The sequence below is a fragment of the Sebastes fasciatus genome, chromosome 5 (assembly GCF_043250625.1).
Source record: "Sebastes fasciatus isolate fSebFas1 chromosome 5, fSebFas1.pri, whole genome shotgun sequence".
NCBI lineage: Eukaryota > Metazoa > Chordata > Actinopteri > Perciformes > Sebastidae > Sebastes > Sebastes fasciatus.
In genome coordinates this window covers 32,769,037-32,788,665 of record NC_133799.1, presented here as the reverse complement: position 1 = coordinate 32,788,665, position 19,629 = coordinate 32,769,037, and the positions used below count along the sequence as shown (strand labels likewise).

General features: G+C 44.2%; 1 protein-coding gene across 3 annotated transcripts in view; it reads right to left on the bottom strand.

Annotated features, from left to right (window-relative positions):
• crocc2 (ciliary rootlet coiled-coil, rootletin family member 2) overlaps positions 1-19,629 on the bottom strand; it is a 46,345-nt gene that overhangs the window by 8,920 nt on the left and 17,796 nt on the right. For 2 of the 3 annotated variants that reach the window (XM_074636506.1, XM_074636505.1), the window contains exons 8-26: positions 19,066-19,172; positions 18,325-18,531; positions 16,495-16,591; positions 16,215-16,304; positions 15,976-16,110; positions 14,818-15,017; positions 13,710-13,892; positions 13,128-13,272; positions 12,300-12,446; positions 11,990-12,220; positions 8,162-8,355; positions 7,445-7,572; positions 6,935-7,104; positions 6,679-6,858; positions 5,795-5,929; positions 5,564-5,707; positions 859-1,097; positions 593-752; positions 332-499 (exon numbers count right to left, since the gene is read on the bottom strand). In XM_074636506.1, coding sequence (XP_074492607.1) covers positions 332-499; positions 593-752; positions 859-1,097; positions 5,564-5,707; positions 5,795-5,929; positions 6,679-6,858; positions 6,935-7,104; positions 7,445-7,572; positions 8,162-8,355; positions 11,990-12,220; positions 12,300-12,446; positions 13,128-13,272; positions 13,710-13,892; positions 14,818-15,017; positions 15,976-16,110; positions 16,215-16,304; positions 16,495-16,591; positions 18,325-18,531; positions 19,066-19,172 — 3,060 coding nt within the window. Of the gene's footprint in view, positions 1-331; positions 500-592; positions 753-858; positions 1,098-5,563; positions 5,708-5,794; positions 5,930-6,678; positions 6,859-6,934; positions 7,105-7,444; positions 7,573-8,161; positions 8,356-11,989; positions 12,221-12,299; positions 12,447-13,127; positions 13,273-13,709; positions 13,893-14,817; positions 15,018-15,975; positions 16,111-16,214; positions 16,305-16,494; positions 16,592-18,324; positions 18,532-18,802; positions 18,951-19,065; positions 19,173-19,629 lie in introns of those variants that run through there. The other variant, XM_074636507.1, reaches the window with a different exon arrangement.

Here is a 19,629-nt window from a genome sequence, read left to right as displayed (position 1 = left end):
CGTTTTTTCTTTTTTATAGAATAGAAAGCCTCATTTTCCTGCAACCCTGTTGATCAAAGCACATACTAACATTATATATATATATACATTTTTTCATTTCTGGTAGTTTGTAATGATATCTGTAATAAACTGCTGTTCAGCTTTATTCACAAGATATTTCAAAGTAAAACTCAAGACAACCCATCACTAGTTACAGTAGAACATACAGTGTGTTATCGTTCACATTTTCTGTCTCTGCATGAGTATGGCAGGTATCCTTCAAGTATGTCTGCAAAGGTGGAAGGTTTGCTCTAGCATGTTGTTAACAGACTAATTCCCGGAGGCCTTCTACCTCATTCAGTGCTGCCTCTCTGCCAGCCTCGCACTCCAGCACTCTCTGCTTGAGAGCGAACGCCTCGCGACGCGCCTCCTCCTCCTTCTGCTCCTCCTGACACACCCGGGCCTGCAGCTCCCGCAGCTCCTGCTTCTGACCGCTGTTCACGCCTTCGAGGACCTTTACCTGCTCGTGTTAACATAGCACATACTACTTGAAGGTAATCCTTTATTGAAAATAAATCAGATGGAAAGCAGTTACCTCAATAATAGTCATCACCTGTCTGCGCAGCTCCTGCAGATCTCTGCGTGCCTGCAGGCGAGACTTCTCCAGCTCTCTCATACCGCTCCGTAGAGTGGTTGCCTCTTGGTGCATCGAGCTCCTGCATTCCTCTGAGACAGACACTTTCTGCTCCATCTCCTCCACGGCTCGTCTCAAGCTAGTCAAGATATGTTTAAAGGTAACAAGATGGACAAAATATCCATTGCTGCTTGAGAAACTACAAAAATTAAGGGAAATTTGCAGTTCCAAAGGTACAGCCGTACCTGCTGTTGTCACTCTCTGCTCTCTTGATAAAAGCTCTTAACTCCTGATTAGAGGCTTGGATAGCCTCTTTCTCTCTGGTCTCGTCACCCAGGAGCCTTCTCAGGTCCAGAGCTTCTTTCCGTTGCTTGTCCCGCTCCTGAGCACAGTCCTGGAGCTCTCTGTGGGCCTCAATAAGCTCCCTTTGCCCTTTAATAAGTCCGTCCTCTGCCTCTTGCAGCTGCCGACGAAGGCCCTCCAACTTCGTGTCCAGATTATGGAGAATGAAAGGCACGATATGTCAATGAGGATAAATTAGGAAGTCTTAAGGATAAACCGTAAACCACTTATTCATGAGGTTAATAGATACGTTTTTTTCTTGTTCTTGGTTTCTTGATTGGTTGTCAACCCAATTTAGAATTTATCGTTGATATCTGACTATAAAGCATGGAATCTCCATCTGTCTTTCTGTCGGTATGTCCTTTGCATATCTCGAGAATTGCTCATTTATCTACTTCACACTTGGCGGGTGTATTGCTGGGGACCCAAGGGAGTGCAGTGTCGAATGTGGTGCAATTTAACCAGATGGTGGCGCTATAACCATGAACTTTATGTTTTGGCTGGCCTGTAACTTCTGAACTTTAACTCTCAGAAACTAAATTTGATTTTTCCCTTTTTTTCGGTCTAGATGAATCTATCCATATAAGCCACGCCCATTTGCTTCTAGAATGATTTTCCACAATTTTGAAGAGTGCTCCAGGGATGACATATTTTTGTAAGCCAGCCAGGAAGTTATCGTCATCGCCCTGGTTTCCCTCGACAAAAAGCCAATGGTATTTTTCTATTGGGTTTTGGATTATAGCAGAAAATAAGCTCTGTGGCAAACAAACGTTTAGGATACTTACACGTTTTGTTCAGCAAGGTAATCTCCACAAATGAACACCAATTTTATGATTTCTGAAGCGTAAATGCAATCGCCAGACGTAAAAAGATAACGTTAGGCTATAAACCAACTACAAACCCGCTCACATGAATGCGAGTATACACAACGAGGCTGTAAGGGCGGACCAGTGGGTGTGATGACGTTTAGTAGTGTCATTTAGCCACTTGTTAGCATCGCCTTTTTGAAGACACGCAAAAGCTTCAGAATTCCCGAGTGTGGTATTTATTGACGTTTTTTTATATTGTAGAACAAAATGTTAAAATCTCTTCCTTGTTTCAGGCATCTAACTAAAAACCCATTCGAAAAAAACATTGACCTTTAGACGAGGGAACCGGAAGTTCTAAAATGCTAACTCAATCCCGGATTTTTGGACTCATTCCTGTGGCACTCTATACACCTCCTACAATTTTAGAGTAATTGTTACCAAATTTGGTACAGAACATCTCTCGACCAAGCCGGAATAACATACTTTTTTGAATTGTTTATGTTCCATGCAGTTTTGCTATAGCTGGCACTCAAAATGAGCTCAAACGCTGTGGGCAGGGCTTATATTACAAAAACGTCTTATCTCCTGAACGCTTTATGTTATTGTGATGTGTAGATATGATGACTGAGTGACCGTGGCAAATTCGGTGCCATTTGGCGCTGTAGCAGCATCATCTATGTATTAAGGAAGTACTCACTGTCTGTCTGTGTGTGTTTGTCAATATGACCGCCCATCTCGAGATCTGTTCATCCAATCAGCTTCACACTTGGCGGGTGCAAGCAGTTCTCGATAACGCTGCAAGCAGTAGTTTTGGAAACCAAGCAATTGTCCCGTTCCGGATGGGCACGCGCTCCGAACGGGCACTGCACTAGTAAATTTTATACCGATATAAACATAGTTTATTGAGGAGTTAATAAGGACTTTAAAAATAAGCCTTAAACTGCTTTTAAAACTTGCCTGTTTTCAATATAAACGCAATAACCTAACACACACAAAAGTCTTTATGTTCTCAAAATCCATCAAAATCTTCTATGGGGCTGTTATCTACAGAACATCAAAAGCTCAAACACATGTATGTAATCATCAAAATCGAAAAGGAAAAATCATTCAGCATACCGTAAGACTGATTTTGGATTAGATAATGCATTCATTGTTTGAAACCTCCACGTCTCCTATTTTAAGTGCCATGTGCACAATCTCAAGACTCTGTACGACCTATATTCAGTTTTATGGCAGCATGTTGTGTGTAGCGAGAGAAATGGGGAGGACAGAGCTTATCTGGGCATGGATAAGAGCCAGTTGGGCCTGTAGCCAGGTGCTGTCTCTCCCCATCTCCTTACTGTGGCTCGCAGTGTAAAGAATCCACAGAGAGCAACATGATAAACAGCAGCCACTCCCCCCCGCCCCAACCCCCCACCCCCGGGGCTGGTGGTCGTGGTGGAGGAGGGGTGCGAGAGGGAGGATGAGGAGCAGGATGAGGAGGAGGAGTAGTGTTATGTTCAGAGAGGCCACACAAGATGGTTCTTTCTCATAAAGTCTAATGTGAGAAAAAACAAGCCAGTGCTGATCTTGCCAATTATACTTTATTTTATCAGATTTTTTTCTTTCTTTTTGGGGCTGGGGGATGGTTGCGGAGGAGAAGGGCAGGGAATATGAGGGCAGCAGTGTTGTGTTATGTGGATGGGAGAGGGGGACCTAGAGTCCCAGTGGAGCCAGCCTCTCGCTGCTGCAAGGGAGAAAATAAACACTCCCCTACTGGCTTATTTACACAAGGGGTTAACTCAAACTTTGATTTCGTATTATGGTACCAGGGACCGTATCCTCTCCACCCTCTTCGTTCTCTCTCTCTCTCCCCTTGCTTTCTTCCTCTTCCACACTCACTAGCTCTCCGTCACACGCTCTCACTCCTGCTTTGTCACTGCCTGACATGAGAATCCTGCGATGGGATTAGTGAAAATAATCAAACAAGGAAAACGAGCAGGGGTGGCGGCCAAATATGACAGTGTCGCTGAAGCTTGACTTGATATATTGTGGGGAGGGCCGTCCAAACCTCAAAACTATTCTGCTCTGGCTCCACACAACCTCATTCACTATACTTTGACAAGACTAAGGAGACAGAGCGAAGACAGGATGATCCTCATTTTCGCTTTTTTCATTGAAACCCAAAAAGTCCCACACAGATAAACAATCCCCTTTTCCAGGGAAACGAGGCTTTTAAATCACGGCATAGTGAGGCCCTTACAACTCTGCACTTACATCTTAATGAGGTGACTGTGAGCTTGTTTTCACTAAAACGCCCAGCGACCCTGTGGCTGCAAACCTGACCTCGAGCAACCCCGAGAGATGAGATTTACAGCTCTCATTTGGCTCTGGGAGGTATGTCACTAAGCCAAAATTTTAGACTCTAATTGCGCTTTTATGTTTATATTAAGGTCAATGGAACAAAATTTTCCTCCAGTGGACTGGACAGGAAAAAGACACAGAGAGGGAGTCTTAAGATTGGACACCACCTCTCCTTGTAGGATTTGGCCCTGTGCACTCTGCACCTGATGGCACCCTGATGCTAGTAAAGCTCTGTGGCATCTGCCAATGTCAACAGCGGCCTATGGTAAATGGCTCTCCCTCACACTGTTACTAATTGGTGCAAACTCCCTCTCACGCTAGAAGCAGATCTGAGGTCTCCCATCCTATGCCAAGCCAAACAAGCCTGTAATTTCCTATCCATTTCTGTGATCCTACTGCACAAACCACCTCTGGAGACATCCACCCTATATATTCTATGAATTGCTTTATATTTACCTGCCAACATCCATTCACTAAGACATTAGTCCTGTATGAGTCATCAACGGAGCGGATATTATCATACATTAGTGCCACTGAAGACCATGATATTTCTGTTTAAAGGTGCTAAATGCAAGATTGGGAGCACTTCTATTGCCTCCGCACGGCTCTCAACATGGCGACAGCTGAGCCCCCAGGAAGTGCGCTTGGCTTTGAAGCAAATTTCTGTAGTGGCCCAAAAAGACTTTTCACCATAGACGTACATTGGGAAAGAGATGTCTGTAAAACAACGGATTCATTTTTTTTTACATAAATCAACTTCCCAGTACGAACACTTGAATATCCCTTATTTAAATCATTAGGTCCTAAAAGTTGTGAAATGCACTAACAGCTGAATCCAGATTTATTCTCCTTCCTCCGTTCATTTGAATGAGCCTCAGACCGAGGATGGACCGAGGGCTGGGAGGCGAGGTTAAAGGAACGGCTACTGCGCCTACTCTATGGGCCCAATGGATACGGAAGACGTTGTAAGATCTGGGTACTTCATCACTCTGCAGTCGAGCCATTTTGGCTTCATGCACCACTGAGGAACTCTCAAAGGAATGAACGGGAGTCCACTTCCAACGCAGTTCTCTTTATGCATCCATGGAGCCGGCAGCTCGTAGCTAACAGTGCTAACCTGGGGGGAACCGAAGGGTGGCTGCTACGCTTCCACGACAGCGCCGTCCAGCTGTGACCGTCATATGAGAGCAGTGCACAGTAGTGCCAGCCGTGAGCTAGCCAGTAGGACACGTTCACATGCACGAACATGCGCTAAAAGCTAATGCAGCTGGCCCGGATATGTCAACAAAGGAAGGAGAAGCCCTGATTACAAGAGCAACTTCATTCTCTGCTCAGGTAGACGTTACTCCTCTATATCTTTACACAGACAATAGTTGTGATGCTATATTAATGCTCTGGATAACGAATAGAGCACCTTTAGAAAAAAAAAAGAGCTGACGTTTTTAAAGGTTCTCACCTCCTGTTGTACATGTTCTCTCTGCTGGTTCAACTCTCTGACCTGCTCAATTAGACTCTTCTTGGCATTCTCATGGGAGTTCAAAGACTCCTCAAATTGAGTCCTCAAGTCTTGCAGCTCAGACTGAATGACAGCCGTTATATTCTGGAACGAAGAGGTACACAAATTGGTTAGCTGAGTTATATGCAAAGAATGAGAAAAGTGACCAGTGTGACCCTGCCATATTTTTACCTTTTCCTGCTCCTGTTTGCTAAGTGCCTCCCTCTGCGTGCACTCGAGCTCCATGCCTGCCGTGGCCAGGTCCTGCTGCAGTGCTGCTAGCTTCTCCGCGAGGGCAGCCTTCTCTGCCTCCTTCTGGGACAAAGCCTGGACACAACAGACTGCAAGGTCAGGGTCATTCATAATATAACTCACAAACTAGAATAACAGCCTTGCGGTTATATACCTCCGCCAACCAGTCAAGTTACAGTTTACATCCATGTCTGTCCAAAATGTCATCACGTGGACGTTTATGCCAAATTGGAAGAAATTTGCTAAAGGCGTTCCTGAGATATCACGAGAATGGGATGTACGTGAGGTCACGGTGACCTTGACCTTTGACCAACAAATTTTGACCATGAAATGAAGTTCATCACTTAGTCCAAGTGGACGTTTGTGCTAAATTTGAAGAAATTACGTCAAAGCGTTCCTGAGGTATCGCGTTCACGAGAATGGGCCGGACGTACATACGTACGGATGGACAGATGTACGGATGTCGTACCTACGTAGAGACTTAAGTACAGATGGACAGACAGACAGCCCGAAAACATAATGCCTCCGGCCACGGCACTCGCCGGCGCGGACGCATTAAAAAACTGGGGACATGGACACACAGGAGCTATCGTGCTTAGATAAACTTCCACTGTAGGACAAGGAATGGACCTAGCGTCTTGCATGAGGATACTGGCAGGACATGTGGCTTTTGATGGACATACACTGGCAACTGTGAAGACAAAACTTGGGATGTTGTGGTTATGAGGGAATTCTTTAACCCTTGGCTGATCCTAAAATACTCCACTCTAAATTTTAAGGTTCATAAAGAATCATAACAAACCTATGAAGACCACCTCACACACCTGCTGCTTTTCACTCTCAGCCTGCAGGAGTCTTTGGTTGAAGTCCTGCTGCAGCCCGGCCAGCTCCTCTTGCACCTGCTGCAGCTCCTTCTGGCTGCGCGCACGCCATTCCTCACACTGTCTACGCAGCTGCTCCTCTGCCTGCTCCCGCTGAACTGTCAGCTCCGCACACTGTTGTTCCTGTTAGTTAATAGATAGCTAAAGCATCCGATTTCAATTTCATTAAGCCAACTTAGCTATGCAAGTCTTACTGGACCTTTTGCCGGCGTTCAGCTTCAAGCTGCTCTCTGTGAATTTGCTCTTTTTTGTTCAGGTTCAGCAGGGCATCCCTCTCCACCTGTGCCAGCTGCTCCTCCAGCTTACTCCGCTCCTGTGCAGCTTGCGCAAACTGGCGTTCGGCATCCACACGCATCCGAGCAGCATCGCCTGGACAGATGTATCCAATCTCTATCAAAATCCTACTCAATTATTAGATGGACACACTCAGGATCAGCGAGATTCTATTCACAGTTTTATTTATAGGGGATACTCATCCATGTCTTTATGTGGAACATGCTAGCTTAACACGACTTATCTGATCCATGTGTGTTTGTGCGGAGTGGTGGGACCCTGGTCAGCTGAGAAAGCAGCCCCAGTGATCCCGCAGCCCAGCTGCTGCAGAGCTCAGAGCTGAAATATGGATCTCTAGTGGGCTGTTGGAAAGGCTTCATGGCCAGGGGGCTTGGCACGGAGGACAACGGGGTCTCTGAGGGAGGGGGCTACTCACGCGTCAAGGCCTCGTTAGCCAGGAGTAGGCTGCGCCTCTCCCCCTCAGTCCTGGTGCGCTCGGCCTCCAGAGACGAGGCAAGCTCCTGGCTCTCGAACAGAGCCGTCTCCAGGGACTCCTTCTCGGCTCTGGAACATAGCGGTAAAGTGGTTTGAGCTCTGAAGAAAAAACACCTTTGAACCACTAGGTGTAGGTCATAAAATCCAATGATCCATCATGAGCATAGTTTCCAAATAAAACCATGTTACTTAAAGACTCTTGTTACATGTGACTTGCTGTGCTTTAGAAAGTAATATTTGCTTAAAAGTCAAAAATCTTAAATACACATTGGCAGTTGGTCTGACTAAACAAACAAACACACACACACACGCACACACACACACACACACACACACACACACACACACACACACACACACACAAACTGGGTTGTTTATGATGCTTTCGAGGAGATTTACTGACTAACATTCATTCCTTACACTCTTAACCTTAACCATATCCATAACCGATACATGCCTAACCCCAACCCTGACCCTGACCTAAACCAATGATGACAGAAACTATTTTACTGTATGCTGAATACAACTGCAGAAAACAACCTGGGAAAACTAGTTATAAATCTGAAATTGGTCCCGAGCATTTCAGAGGTCAGACCACACAAACAAACACACGCACACACACACACACACACACACAAATGCACAAACACACACGAACCTAAGTGCAACCAGCTCCTGCGTGAGACCACAGGCCTTTCGGTCAGCGGAGTTTAGCTTGACATCCAGAGTGGCCCTGGCCTTGGCCAGCTCCTCCCTGTCATGGGTAGCTCTCTTTAGGGCTGTGGTCTGCGTCTCGATCTCCTTCCTGCACGCACACAGCTCTTCTGACACAGTCTTCAACCGCCTGTTGACCTGGACACCGACAAACACAAATTTAAAAAAAATGCCACGAAGTAATGAATTCATAATTTTTGCTTCAAGTTGACAAAATAAAGACTGCATTCAAACTATAGTATACACACTTCATATCTATATTCTCATAACTGTGTAACAAATTGTTCATGAGCAGCAGAAGGAACACGGTCGGTATTGTGAATCTGTTGGATTGAGAGTGAACCACCCAACCTCTACATTTCATGCAGCCACTTTTGCTGTACTAACATTGAACTCTACATACCCCTCGTTTTGCTGTTATGAAGCATAAATTAAACAAACGTTAAGCGATTCATGACAGTGTGTAGGAACTGCAGGGCCATAACAAATGCACCGCCTGAAGCAAAACATAAATGATTAGTGGGGGTTACGATTTTTTTTCCAGTTACCACTTAAATCACTATGACACACCACAGGAGCTATATCTAGCAAGAAAAATAATGAACAGGGAACATGTGCAGTTGATGCGGAACTTGCTGAGTTTTATTCAGCATTTATTAAACTCAACACATTATTGTATGAAAGTACTGAGGAGAAGATTGTCCTGGGATTCAACTTGAACACTTGAACGCAAACTTGATAGCAGGGGCAAGTAAAATGCCACGTTGGGCTAGTAAATCTAGCAACTCACTTGTCCGACTAGGCAAGTGGTAAAAAAGAATGAAACACATAGTTCTTTCCGGAGATGGAGTGAGCCATCTTGCTTCCTTCCCATATCTGTTGAGAGTTGCACATGCACAGTACCGATCGGGCACTCGCAAGAATTTGGTGGCGGTTAAAGACAAAGTTTATGAGATGAAGTGCAAGCAAGCATTTCAATTATCCTGGAAACAGGAGTTAGAGGATATGGACGAAACTTCAGATTCATTTACCTAAATAAAGTGTAAACATGACAAATAACTTTGGTCTTTGTTGTTATTTGATAACTGCTAATAAATAAAACAATTTGTATAGGTGCAAGTAAAAATTGTCTTTGGGCAAGTACATTTTTGACCAATCTTGGATTCTTCCCCATTTGCCCAACCGGGCAAGTGAAAAATAGAGTTGCAAATGGTTTAAAAGGTCAAAGAAAAACATTACTTGAGGCATTGACAGTCGACAGGTTTCAGTGTCATTTAAAGCAGTGGTTCCCAAATTAAACCATGGATACTCATTTGATCAAATCTTTGCTTTAAGATGTTTTATTACAGAAAGTGTATGAAGCCCATGACCAAAATAGTCCTACATTCTGTCATTGTGTTACTTATGGATGGAATCATAGTGAAAATAAATGATTCCCTTTTTTTGCTGGAGACTCCCTAGAACCCCCTCAAAGCACCCCTCGGGGGTCTCCGGACCCCACTTTGAAAACTACTGTTCTAAAGGACTATTTCAACATTTTGGGAAATACACTTATTTGCTTTCTTGCTGGGAGTTAGATGAGAAGATCGATACCACTTTAACATCTGTACGCTAAATATGAAGCTGGAGCCAGGAGGTGATTAGCTTAACACTAAAGCTTCAGTAGGCAGTATACTTTTGGCATCATGGAGCAAAAAATTCCGTAATAACTTTTTAGCATATTGTAATTCAAGTGATCTGAGAGAAAACTAGACCTCTGCAATTCCTCATGGCACTGCTTTCAGGCTTTAAAAAATCTAGCCCGTGACGGGAGACTTTGGCCAATCACAGGTCATTTCAGAGAGAGTGTTCCTATTGGCTGTGCTCCGGCTGGTGGGAGGTGCTTGGTATTTCCTCAACTGATCTCAACATGGCTGCCGGGCCACAAACTTTCTCATTTTAAAGATAAACAGTACACTACAAGATGTTTCTGAAAACATTTGAGGTGAGAAATAGACATAACAGTAACAGAATATTAATTCATATTTGATCAGCGCTGCCTAGTTTGACCATTTGATCGGACTTTGCAAGTGATTGACAGCCTGGCTCTCATAGACGGCAGCTGGACGGCAGACTCCAGATCAGCTGATTGGTTGATTTCCTCTGGTTTGATAAATCTTGCAGATGCCATTAGGAGCACCGGAGGACACAGAGGCACAGGATTTTTTCAGATTACCTGTCTCATGCACTACTGTCGGGATATAGTAACCGTTTTATAAAAATAACTTTTTTTAATCATATTTGCTCCATTTCTACCCACTGCTGCTTTAAGACTGGAAGCATGTGGAAACAGCTGGCTCTGTCCAAAGGAAATTCAGCCTAAAGGCATCTCTAAAGCTCATTAATTAACATGTTGTATCTTTGTTTACTTTACTCCGTACAAAAACCAAAGAGTAAAAACAACAAGTTGTGATTTTACAAGGGGTTACGTACAGGAACTATTTTTTGGCCTGCCCAGTGACTTCCTTCTGCTTGCCTGGCAACCTCCCTGTGACAACAAAACTGCACCGGCCACGAAATAGTTCCAACATGTAACCCCTCGTAAAACCACAACCGGTCATCCTTACATTACTGTTAGTGTACAGTTTAAACAAACAAGGAATGACGTGTGAATTGGTGAGCTTTAGAGCTGCTGTTAGGTCTTTTATGCAAAGCTAAACTAACCGGCTGCAGGCTTCAACTTCATATTTAGCAAACAGACATTAGAGAGTGGTATCGATCTTCTCATCTAACTCTCAGCAAGAAAGCAGATTAGCTTATTTCACAAAATGTCAAACTATTCATTGGTGGGTTATTTGCCTGGTTTGAAATAAGCAATGATAAAGCTTTATTCTGAAACAGGACATCTTTTTTACTGTAAACTGTAGGATCTCAAAATTGTATTACCCTGGCCAGTTCCTAACACACCATCACACAATGGTGTCTATAACGGGCCCCTGCAACTTCTAATATTTCACTGCAACGAATTGTTTGAAAAGCAACTATCACTGTAAGTTGATTTCGAACTAAACTAACACCGAACTCACACTAACTAAATATTAGCACATGATGTGTTTCAGCCTCTCCTTGGGTAAATATTAAAGTGGATGAACAACACCAATGTTATGGATGTGAGTGGCGCCGAATGAGGGGAGGAAACATGAGCTTTCGTGCAATGGAGGCCACTCCAGGGCTTGTTTTATACACAGCTGATTTATTTTTACAGATAAGCTGTCTAAAAATGTTTGGATGGAATTTGTCAAATTGTTTAGGTTTGTTATATTCTCGCCGAGATCAACGCGGATATCCCAGTTTCACATTCAGAACAGATAACAAAACAGGGGAGGATTCTTTTCATTCTTTAGGGGACGGAACACAGAGATCTGGATCTGCTGAGGGAAGAATGGGAATACTTTAGGTGTTAATTTATTGGGTCTTTCACTAACCCCCACTGGATATATTATATGTCTATCTATTTATCTTTTCCAGTTCACATTTGTTCATGAAGATCCCTTGCTTGTTATGTCCCAAGGTACTCATAAAACACAGAGTGGGGCTCTCCATATCCCATTTGAAAGAAAAAAACAAAACATAGCAGATGTGTCCAGTACCTCCAATACATTGCTATTTAATGTGATCACAAGCTCCATGATCCTGCTGAAAGCTATAAATAACATCAACGTAGCTCTCCCAGGTGGTGGGAGTTGGGAGGATGGAGGCTGAAGTGGTGTGTGAATGGCCGGGGGTCTCTGACCTGGGAGTGCTGCTCCAGGGCCTGAGCGCTCTCCTTCTGCAGCACGCTCAGCTCCGCTTCAAGTTTCTGGCAGAGATCCTGCGAGTGGCTGTTGGAGCTCTCCAGGGCTTGTTTCTCAGCGAGGAGATTCATCATCTCCTGGTGCACCCGCGCCGTCTCCTCCCTGGCTGCTGCCCGCTCCATTTCAGCTTCCCGTCTACGTTCACCTAGCTCCGTCTTCTCACCTTCTGTCTGGAAGGGGAACTAAAATATTTAACTTTTCTGCACTTCCATCAAAGTTACAGGGCAACTGCACGCCACGGCTACTGACCTGCAGCAGGATACGATTGAGTTCCACCTTGTCTTTGGCTAAGCCTTCACTCAGGGCAGCCATTTTAGCCAGAGAATCTTTTAGGGCAGCCTCTTGATTCTGCAGTTTGGTGAAGGCTAACTCGTGTGCAGCACTCTGGGACTCACTCTGTGGAGTGAATCATAAATATTAGAAGGTTTTATATACTGTAGAGGTAGACTGATTAATCAGTTTGGCTGATTAATCAGCGCCGATAGGACGTTTTACAAACTATCGTTATCGGCAAAACTGGGTTCCGATAGTGGCACGCAGGGACGCACATTACGGTAAAAAAAAATTAATCATATTTTTTTAAAGAAATGCCGATGGGCACCCTTCCATATTTTCTGCATTGAGGTAACAATGAAGAAATAAATAAAGAGAAAAAGAAATACACTTTTCACCCCTCTAACTCTCTTTCTCACACTTTCTCATGTGCCCGGCCTATTTGTTAATAAAAGTATAAATTGTAGTGAAACTGACTAAACACTTTTAAGCCAACAATGTCAGGGACCAGTTGTTTATTTATATCATGATAAATATAATTATTGGCTGCACGGTGGTGCAGTGGTTAGCACTGTCACCTAACAGCAAGCGGGTCGCAGGTTCAAACCTGGTTTGGGGACTTGCTGTGTGGAGTTTGCATGTTCTCCCCGTTATAATGAATTGATGAAAAAAGATGCCGGTTAGGGTGCCTGCCCTTCCTCATTTTCTGCATTGAGGTAACAAATGAACAAATAAGTAAAGAAATACACTTTGAGAATCTAGTAACACAGATCAGGCTATCTGGTTCAGAACAAAGCGATCTACCTTGCTGAGAGCCAGAGCGAGGCTGGCCTTATCATCCTCCAACACCTCCTTCTGCAGGGTGATTTGACTCAGAGCCTCCTTCACCGTCACAAGCTCCCTACGCAGAGTCGAGTGCTTCCCTTCAAGCTCCTCCAGACTCCTTTCACTGAAACACAAAATGTAACACATACATGACTATCTCACATTGTTCCTTTGCCTCACACACGCAGATTTTTTATATAAACAAAATCCCTTAACAGCCATCCATCTCCACTTTGAGAGATGGAGAAATGTTGGTGCCAAAGGCCAGAACACTGAGGGAGTTATTGTATCGCATGTCCTGCTCCAATTCTCAGCTAATCAAATTTTTTTGAAGCAAAAGAAACCCTCAAAAAGAGGAACACAAACTTTTCCTCTTGCATGAGTGCAGTAATGCAATGTAAATCATTTACATTTCATCCAAATGTCATTTGGGTGCATTGCCGGCCGGAGAATGACATGTGTTACTGATCTGAACTGTAAACAAACGGAGCTTGAAAACAATCGTGGGTGACGGGATGCGTGTTGTGTAACGGTCATCCTCCCTCGGCTCGTGCTGTGTACCCTCTTTGGGCCTCCGTGCGCTGGCGTGCCAGCTGCGTCTCCAGATCCTCCCTCTGCTGCCTCAGGAGGTCCCGCTGTCTCTGGAGCTCCAGTGATGAGCCTCGCAGTACCTCCAGCTCGGCACGCTGGGAGTCCACCTCCTGCTGCAGCCCCGACTGCAGCTTCTCCAGGCTGCCCTTCTCACTGCGAGACACGGAGGTGGAGAGAGGCAGGGAGGTCAGATGTTGCACAATGATCACCATCATTATCAAAACACTTGATTTTTCTAAAAAACAATGTCAACAAAACCCTTCACAACATAACAAACACTGTATAATGTTGTATAAATATTGTTTTTGCTGAGCTTTCAATATATTTAAAGGGATAGTTTGGGTGTTTTGAAGTGGGGTTTTGTGAGGTACTTATTCATAGTAGGTGTATTACTTACAGTAGATGACGGTCGGCACGCCCTCAGCTTGGAGAAACAGACATGAGTACCGACACCGGAGAAAAGCAATACAGTGCTGTGGACGGGGTCGACAGAAAGTGTACGCTATGTTTAGAATATTTTCAGAGCTTTATCTTGCCTTCAGACAGCACTTTCCTTCTGGGAAAGTGAAGCTTATTTATGATTTCACTTTCAGTTCAGTTCGTTGTCGGAAAATATTCTAAATATAGCATATACTTAAACGGATATCAATTGTTGTAGGTGAGTCTTTCTTTTAGGTGACTAAAATAAGTTTTCTGCCTCCCCCGTCCACAGCACTGTATTGCTTTGCTCTGGTGCCGGTGCTCTGCTTCTCGATGCTGGGGGCACGTCGACCGTCATCTACTGTAAGTAATACACCAATTATGGATAAGTACCTCATACAACCCCATTTCAAAACACCCAAACTACCAGACTACCATTAAATATGTTTTTTTACTTGATTAAACATAAAACCAAGCTATAATAATTGTCATCATCATCATTATAACATTTGTATTTTTCCAAAAACAACATTTAAGTCTAATGACAATTTCACCAATAACAAAACAAAGTTTAGAAAATATGAAACAGAATACACACAGCTGCAGTCCTGAAGCTGCATCACAGAAAAAGGATAATAGCTGCACGATCAGGCTGTACCTGGAGATGAGCTCCAGTGAGCAGCGGTATCTGTTGCCGTCTCGGAGGCTTTCCTCCAGAGCTGTTTTAGCCTCCTGACTTTCCCTCCTAACTTCCTGGATCTTGTGCTCCAGCTCTCTCCTCTCAGTGTCCCTCTCCTGCAGGCGGTCACGCAGTGTTTCCACCTGCTCCAGGGCAGCATCCAGACGCCCTCGTAGGTCCTGCAGTTTTAACATGGGTGCGTTGTTTGTGGTGTGTAGTAGTTATTGAAAGTAGAGTGAAATATCATTACAACGTGTTATCTCAGACATATTATCTCTCTAAAACAGTGGTTCCCCACATTTTTGGCTTCTGATCTCTTAAAATTAAGCTATTTCTACTCATTAAAAACTATGACTTAAGTGTGTACATGAATAGCATGATTTTTTTCTAGGGGATGGTTCAATCTAAGATCAATTTAACCGTTAACCCTCGAGCACTTCTGTTCTGTAAACTGCTCAGAAACCCCCTTATTGTCAGTATACCAAAGGAAAACCATCAACCCTCTGAATGCTCTAGGTCTCTAGTTTGTGGCTGTAAAGTTTCATGAGGCTGTGATTATCCTAGAGGTCCCCACAGGTAATTTTATACAGTGAGGTCAAGTTTCAAAAAATGGTCTCACTATATGAAACGGCTACTATGGGAGCTAACATTATCACACATGAATACAATTGGGCTCACTGAATCCACAACGTTCTCAGCTTTCCAGTCATACCCAATTTATGTAATTCAAGACTGTTTAGGGACCCCAGTATGCAGAAATATTCGAATACACCATTTTTGGAATAGGCAAAAATAACACATTTATACTACTTATACTACTACTAGACTCGAGGGTACCTATAGAACCCTCCCATAGGGACCCCTGTGAATATGGCCCTGCCAGTTTTTCCATTGCCAAAATATAGCCTAACTTTGGAGCATTATTTAGCTTCCTTCCCGACAAGCTAGCATAACATGTACTAACGGATGCCCTAGGTCGTCCAGTTTCATATGATACCATTATCTTCACTTTAGCTCTAAGAATGAGCCCGCTACAGCCTCTGAAAGACAGTGATGTCAGCTACCCTCAGGTTGGGAGCCACCGTTCTAAAACATCTACAATAAGGAAAGAACGAAGAGCAGCCACTTTTGTTGGACCTGTGTTTGTTTCTGGTGCTTGGAGAGAGCGCTCTGCACAGCCATCAGGGACGTGTTCCTCAGAGGAGACCGGCCATGAAGAGGTGAGGAGGACGCACTTTCAGAGCCACTACCATCACCCTCACCGCCAAACACCTGAATATGGCACAAATAATGAAGGAGAATGGAAAAAAAAAAATTAATCTTCTCGTGTGCTAACCTCATGCCTAATCTAGCTCAGTATATTGTTTTGTTCTGACCTGGTGAACATGGCATAACATCTTTTGGAGGGCTTGGATCTCTGTGTGGAGGACCTCCATCTCTGCTTTATCCTCTGTTCTCCTCGTCTCCTGAGCAGGAAACCATTAAGGTCAGATAAGCAGCACACACAGAGCGAGCCTGACATTCACCAGACTGCAGCCCTCTAGACGAGGAAGTTGTGGAGTTTATCAAGCCTATAGGGTCCAGACTACATCCAGTGTAACCCCCTTAACCCCCCGTCTATCTACCACCTCCCAGGCATGATTCCCAAAGTCCCACCATCCTGTCCAGACTGATCTGCATGGTGTTGAGGCCGGAATCCTTCTCGCTGTTCTGGCTGCGAAGGTGCTTCATTGTGTCAGTCAGCTCCAGGATTCTATATCAATCCATATACATGGAAATGGACAGAGGATTAAATCACAAACACACACGGTTCCCTGAGACACTGGAGATACAAGACTGGCATGTACTGTGCTTCTCCTCTACTAGACCATCAACACTATCATATTCTCTGCATAGAATCATGGGCTTAACAATGACTTCTGATACGATCAACAGCCAGCTAAGACTCTGAATACAAAGGCACTGACATCCCTGCAGTCCTCTGACTGAAGTGCAAAAGACACAATAGCTTGATGTGCAGGATTTTAATGATCAAAGCCTATGGAAAGTTCCAGGGTTCCATATAAGGGGATTCAATTTGGCTCTCCTTTCAATCATGGGAAGATTGTGAATTTTAGAATTTATCAAACGATACTAACGACAATATAGATGACCTCACGCCCAGAACTGCACCTGATTTGTCTTTTATCTGGCCATTAACTGTGCGTCATCGGTCGCTATACGCACCATCAACACATTCTCATCCCAACTTGTCATAACCTGACACTTTGTCAGACCCCTCGGCGTCACTTTTCGCTTGCAGTAAAGACGTGCTTAATTTTGTGAATAAAACAAAAACATTTGCTTAAGTTCAGGCAACAACACCACTTAGTTAGGTTTAGGAAAAAACAGCATAGCTGTGCATAAAACTACTACATTTGTACAGTGAAAATGTGACTTGACATTGTGAACATGGGACACGAACGAACAGCTGATTATAAATTGAAAGCGAAACTTAACAAACAGGACACGAACAGCGGTCTCTAGGATGAAAGCCTTGTGTTTGTTCGACCCATCCAACTCATGTCCCGCCCGCCCTGTGTGTGTCTTTCGCTCTTTAAACTACGTCACCACCGCACTTTCCCTGAGCTTTTACTGTTGCCACAGATGGGTTTACATTGTAGTTAATGAAAAGCTTGGTGAGCCGCACAAGGCACCCTTTAGCGCCGGTATCAAACGCAGACTGCCTTGACAAAGCATCGGTATTTGACGCCCTGGAAATGAGAACGGGCTGGCACCATATATGTGGGTCAGTAGGGGCCTACTATGCCTACTATGTCGTTTTTAACACAAATAAAACTACAAAAAAAAGTGTACGCAATAAAAACACTTGTGTTTTGGCGTAAAATAACTTAATTTAGGTGAAACTTAACGCTAGTGAACACAATGACAACTACACGTTGCTTGTTTCACATGGGACATGCACCTGAAATGCAGTCTCACGCTGTATATACTACAGCGCCTGAGTTCTGTTTCTGCTCCTGTCATATTTTCTATGGTCACTAGAAGTCACTGTCATGTTCTTTTATACCTTCTTTCAGTGATCTACCATGTGAATAGATGATAAAACCTGCTATTGGGTGTAGCAGGGCCCTACTGAACCACATCTATGGGGCTTATAACCACAAATAACACCAAAGTCTAATCGGTTGAGAATTTTTATTTCAGTTTATGATGCTTGTGTGCTGTCAGTCCTAAGCTTAGGGGCTGACATAAAATGTTCTTGAGCAAACCATTACTTCCATTAGTAGTTATTGAGTCCCAAATTCATGGTGAAAAGTGTACGACTTTTGAGAGATAAGTTGTGGGATGAGTTGCCTCAATGTAGTTGTCGATATCAATGTCATTGAAACAAGCATCCAGCAGCCCTTAAACTAAATGCAGCTTAATCGTATGTCATTTTGGCTGCCATGAAACTCTTAATGATAGATTTGGGGATGCCTTTACCTGGAATTAAGCTCAACTTTCTCTGCATCCCAGCGACCCTGAAGCTGCATGGCCTCTTTCAGTTTGTCCTTCAGCTGCCTCTCCAGTGCTGACGTCTCCACAACACTAGAGGTGCTCTCCTGTGTTACTCTGACCTCTAAATCCATGCAGGCAACATGCAGCTGCCGGCCGGCAGCGACACACTCCCCACGCATATCAGACAGAGTCCTGTTCAACAGAATAATGTCCGTCAAAATTTACAGAATGTATCATACGGTAAGGAAACATAACGTGCTGTTTTTGCTCATACAGTTGTGAGCTATTAGTCAAACTAAAAAAACTGTCTCTTTGTATTTGTAAAAGGGTGGATGTCTGTAGCGGTTAAGCTCTGGGATCAGGGCTCACTTTGAAGTGTCTTCAGTTGAAATTACAGTACTGTACAGCTGTCTATGAGCTGAGCAATCATTATTAAAGCAAATTACTCTTCAGTAGTGCTCACAGTGGTTCAACATGTCTTATAGGACTCAAGCTTTGTCCTGATGGATGATTTCAACAGCGAGGCTAGACACCTTAAGCCAACTGTCCCACCAGTGAGGAAACAATGAGCAGGGGGACTGGCGACCTTGTTGACCTGTTCCACTTTGATCCCTGGCTGAGAGAGATGGATTGCGGTTGCAGTCGTGAGTGTGAGACACAGGAGAGGCGGGGGTTCCTATGGAATCCGGAGTCGCTAGAGGGATTCTGGCAGCGCGCCACGCTCACCTGTCAGTGAAAGCCCTTAGCTGGGTGAAAGTGCTCCGCAGGGAAGCAGCCTGGCGCCACAGCGCTCTGACACGAGCCTGTTCACGACTCAGCCGGGAGGCGCACGTCTGCAGAGAGAAGAAGGCAACAAGGGGGACTAGAGATTGGAGGGTGGGTGGTAGGGGTTGCTTATAGAAAATGATGGCACCCATCATTTTATTGTGATCCCAAACAGATGCAATACTGGAACTCCTGGGCTCACACTGGCACACATACAAAATAATTGGATTTCCCTGAATCAACAGATGTAGCCCATTTACAGCACGAACGCCAGATTGTTTGCACAAAATTTTCCTCCCCCTCAGCAGTTGGAATGTTTTCACAGGAAACAACAACTCAAAAATCATAGCAATGAAATGAACAGGGAATGAGAATGAATTGACAAAACTGGCCATGAATGGAATTCCTACCCCATGTGAACTCAACAGGAGTTTAATTGCACAATCTCTGTGCAAAAAAAGGGATGAACTTGAGCTTTCCCCTGTTGCTTTTCTGACTCAAGCAACTTCATTTCTGTGGGTTTTC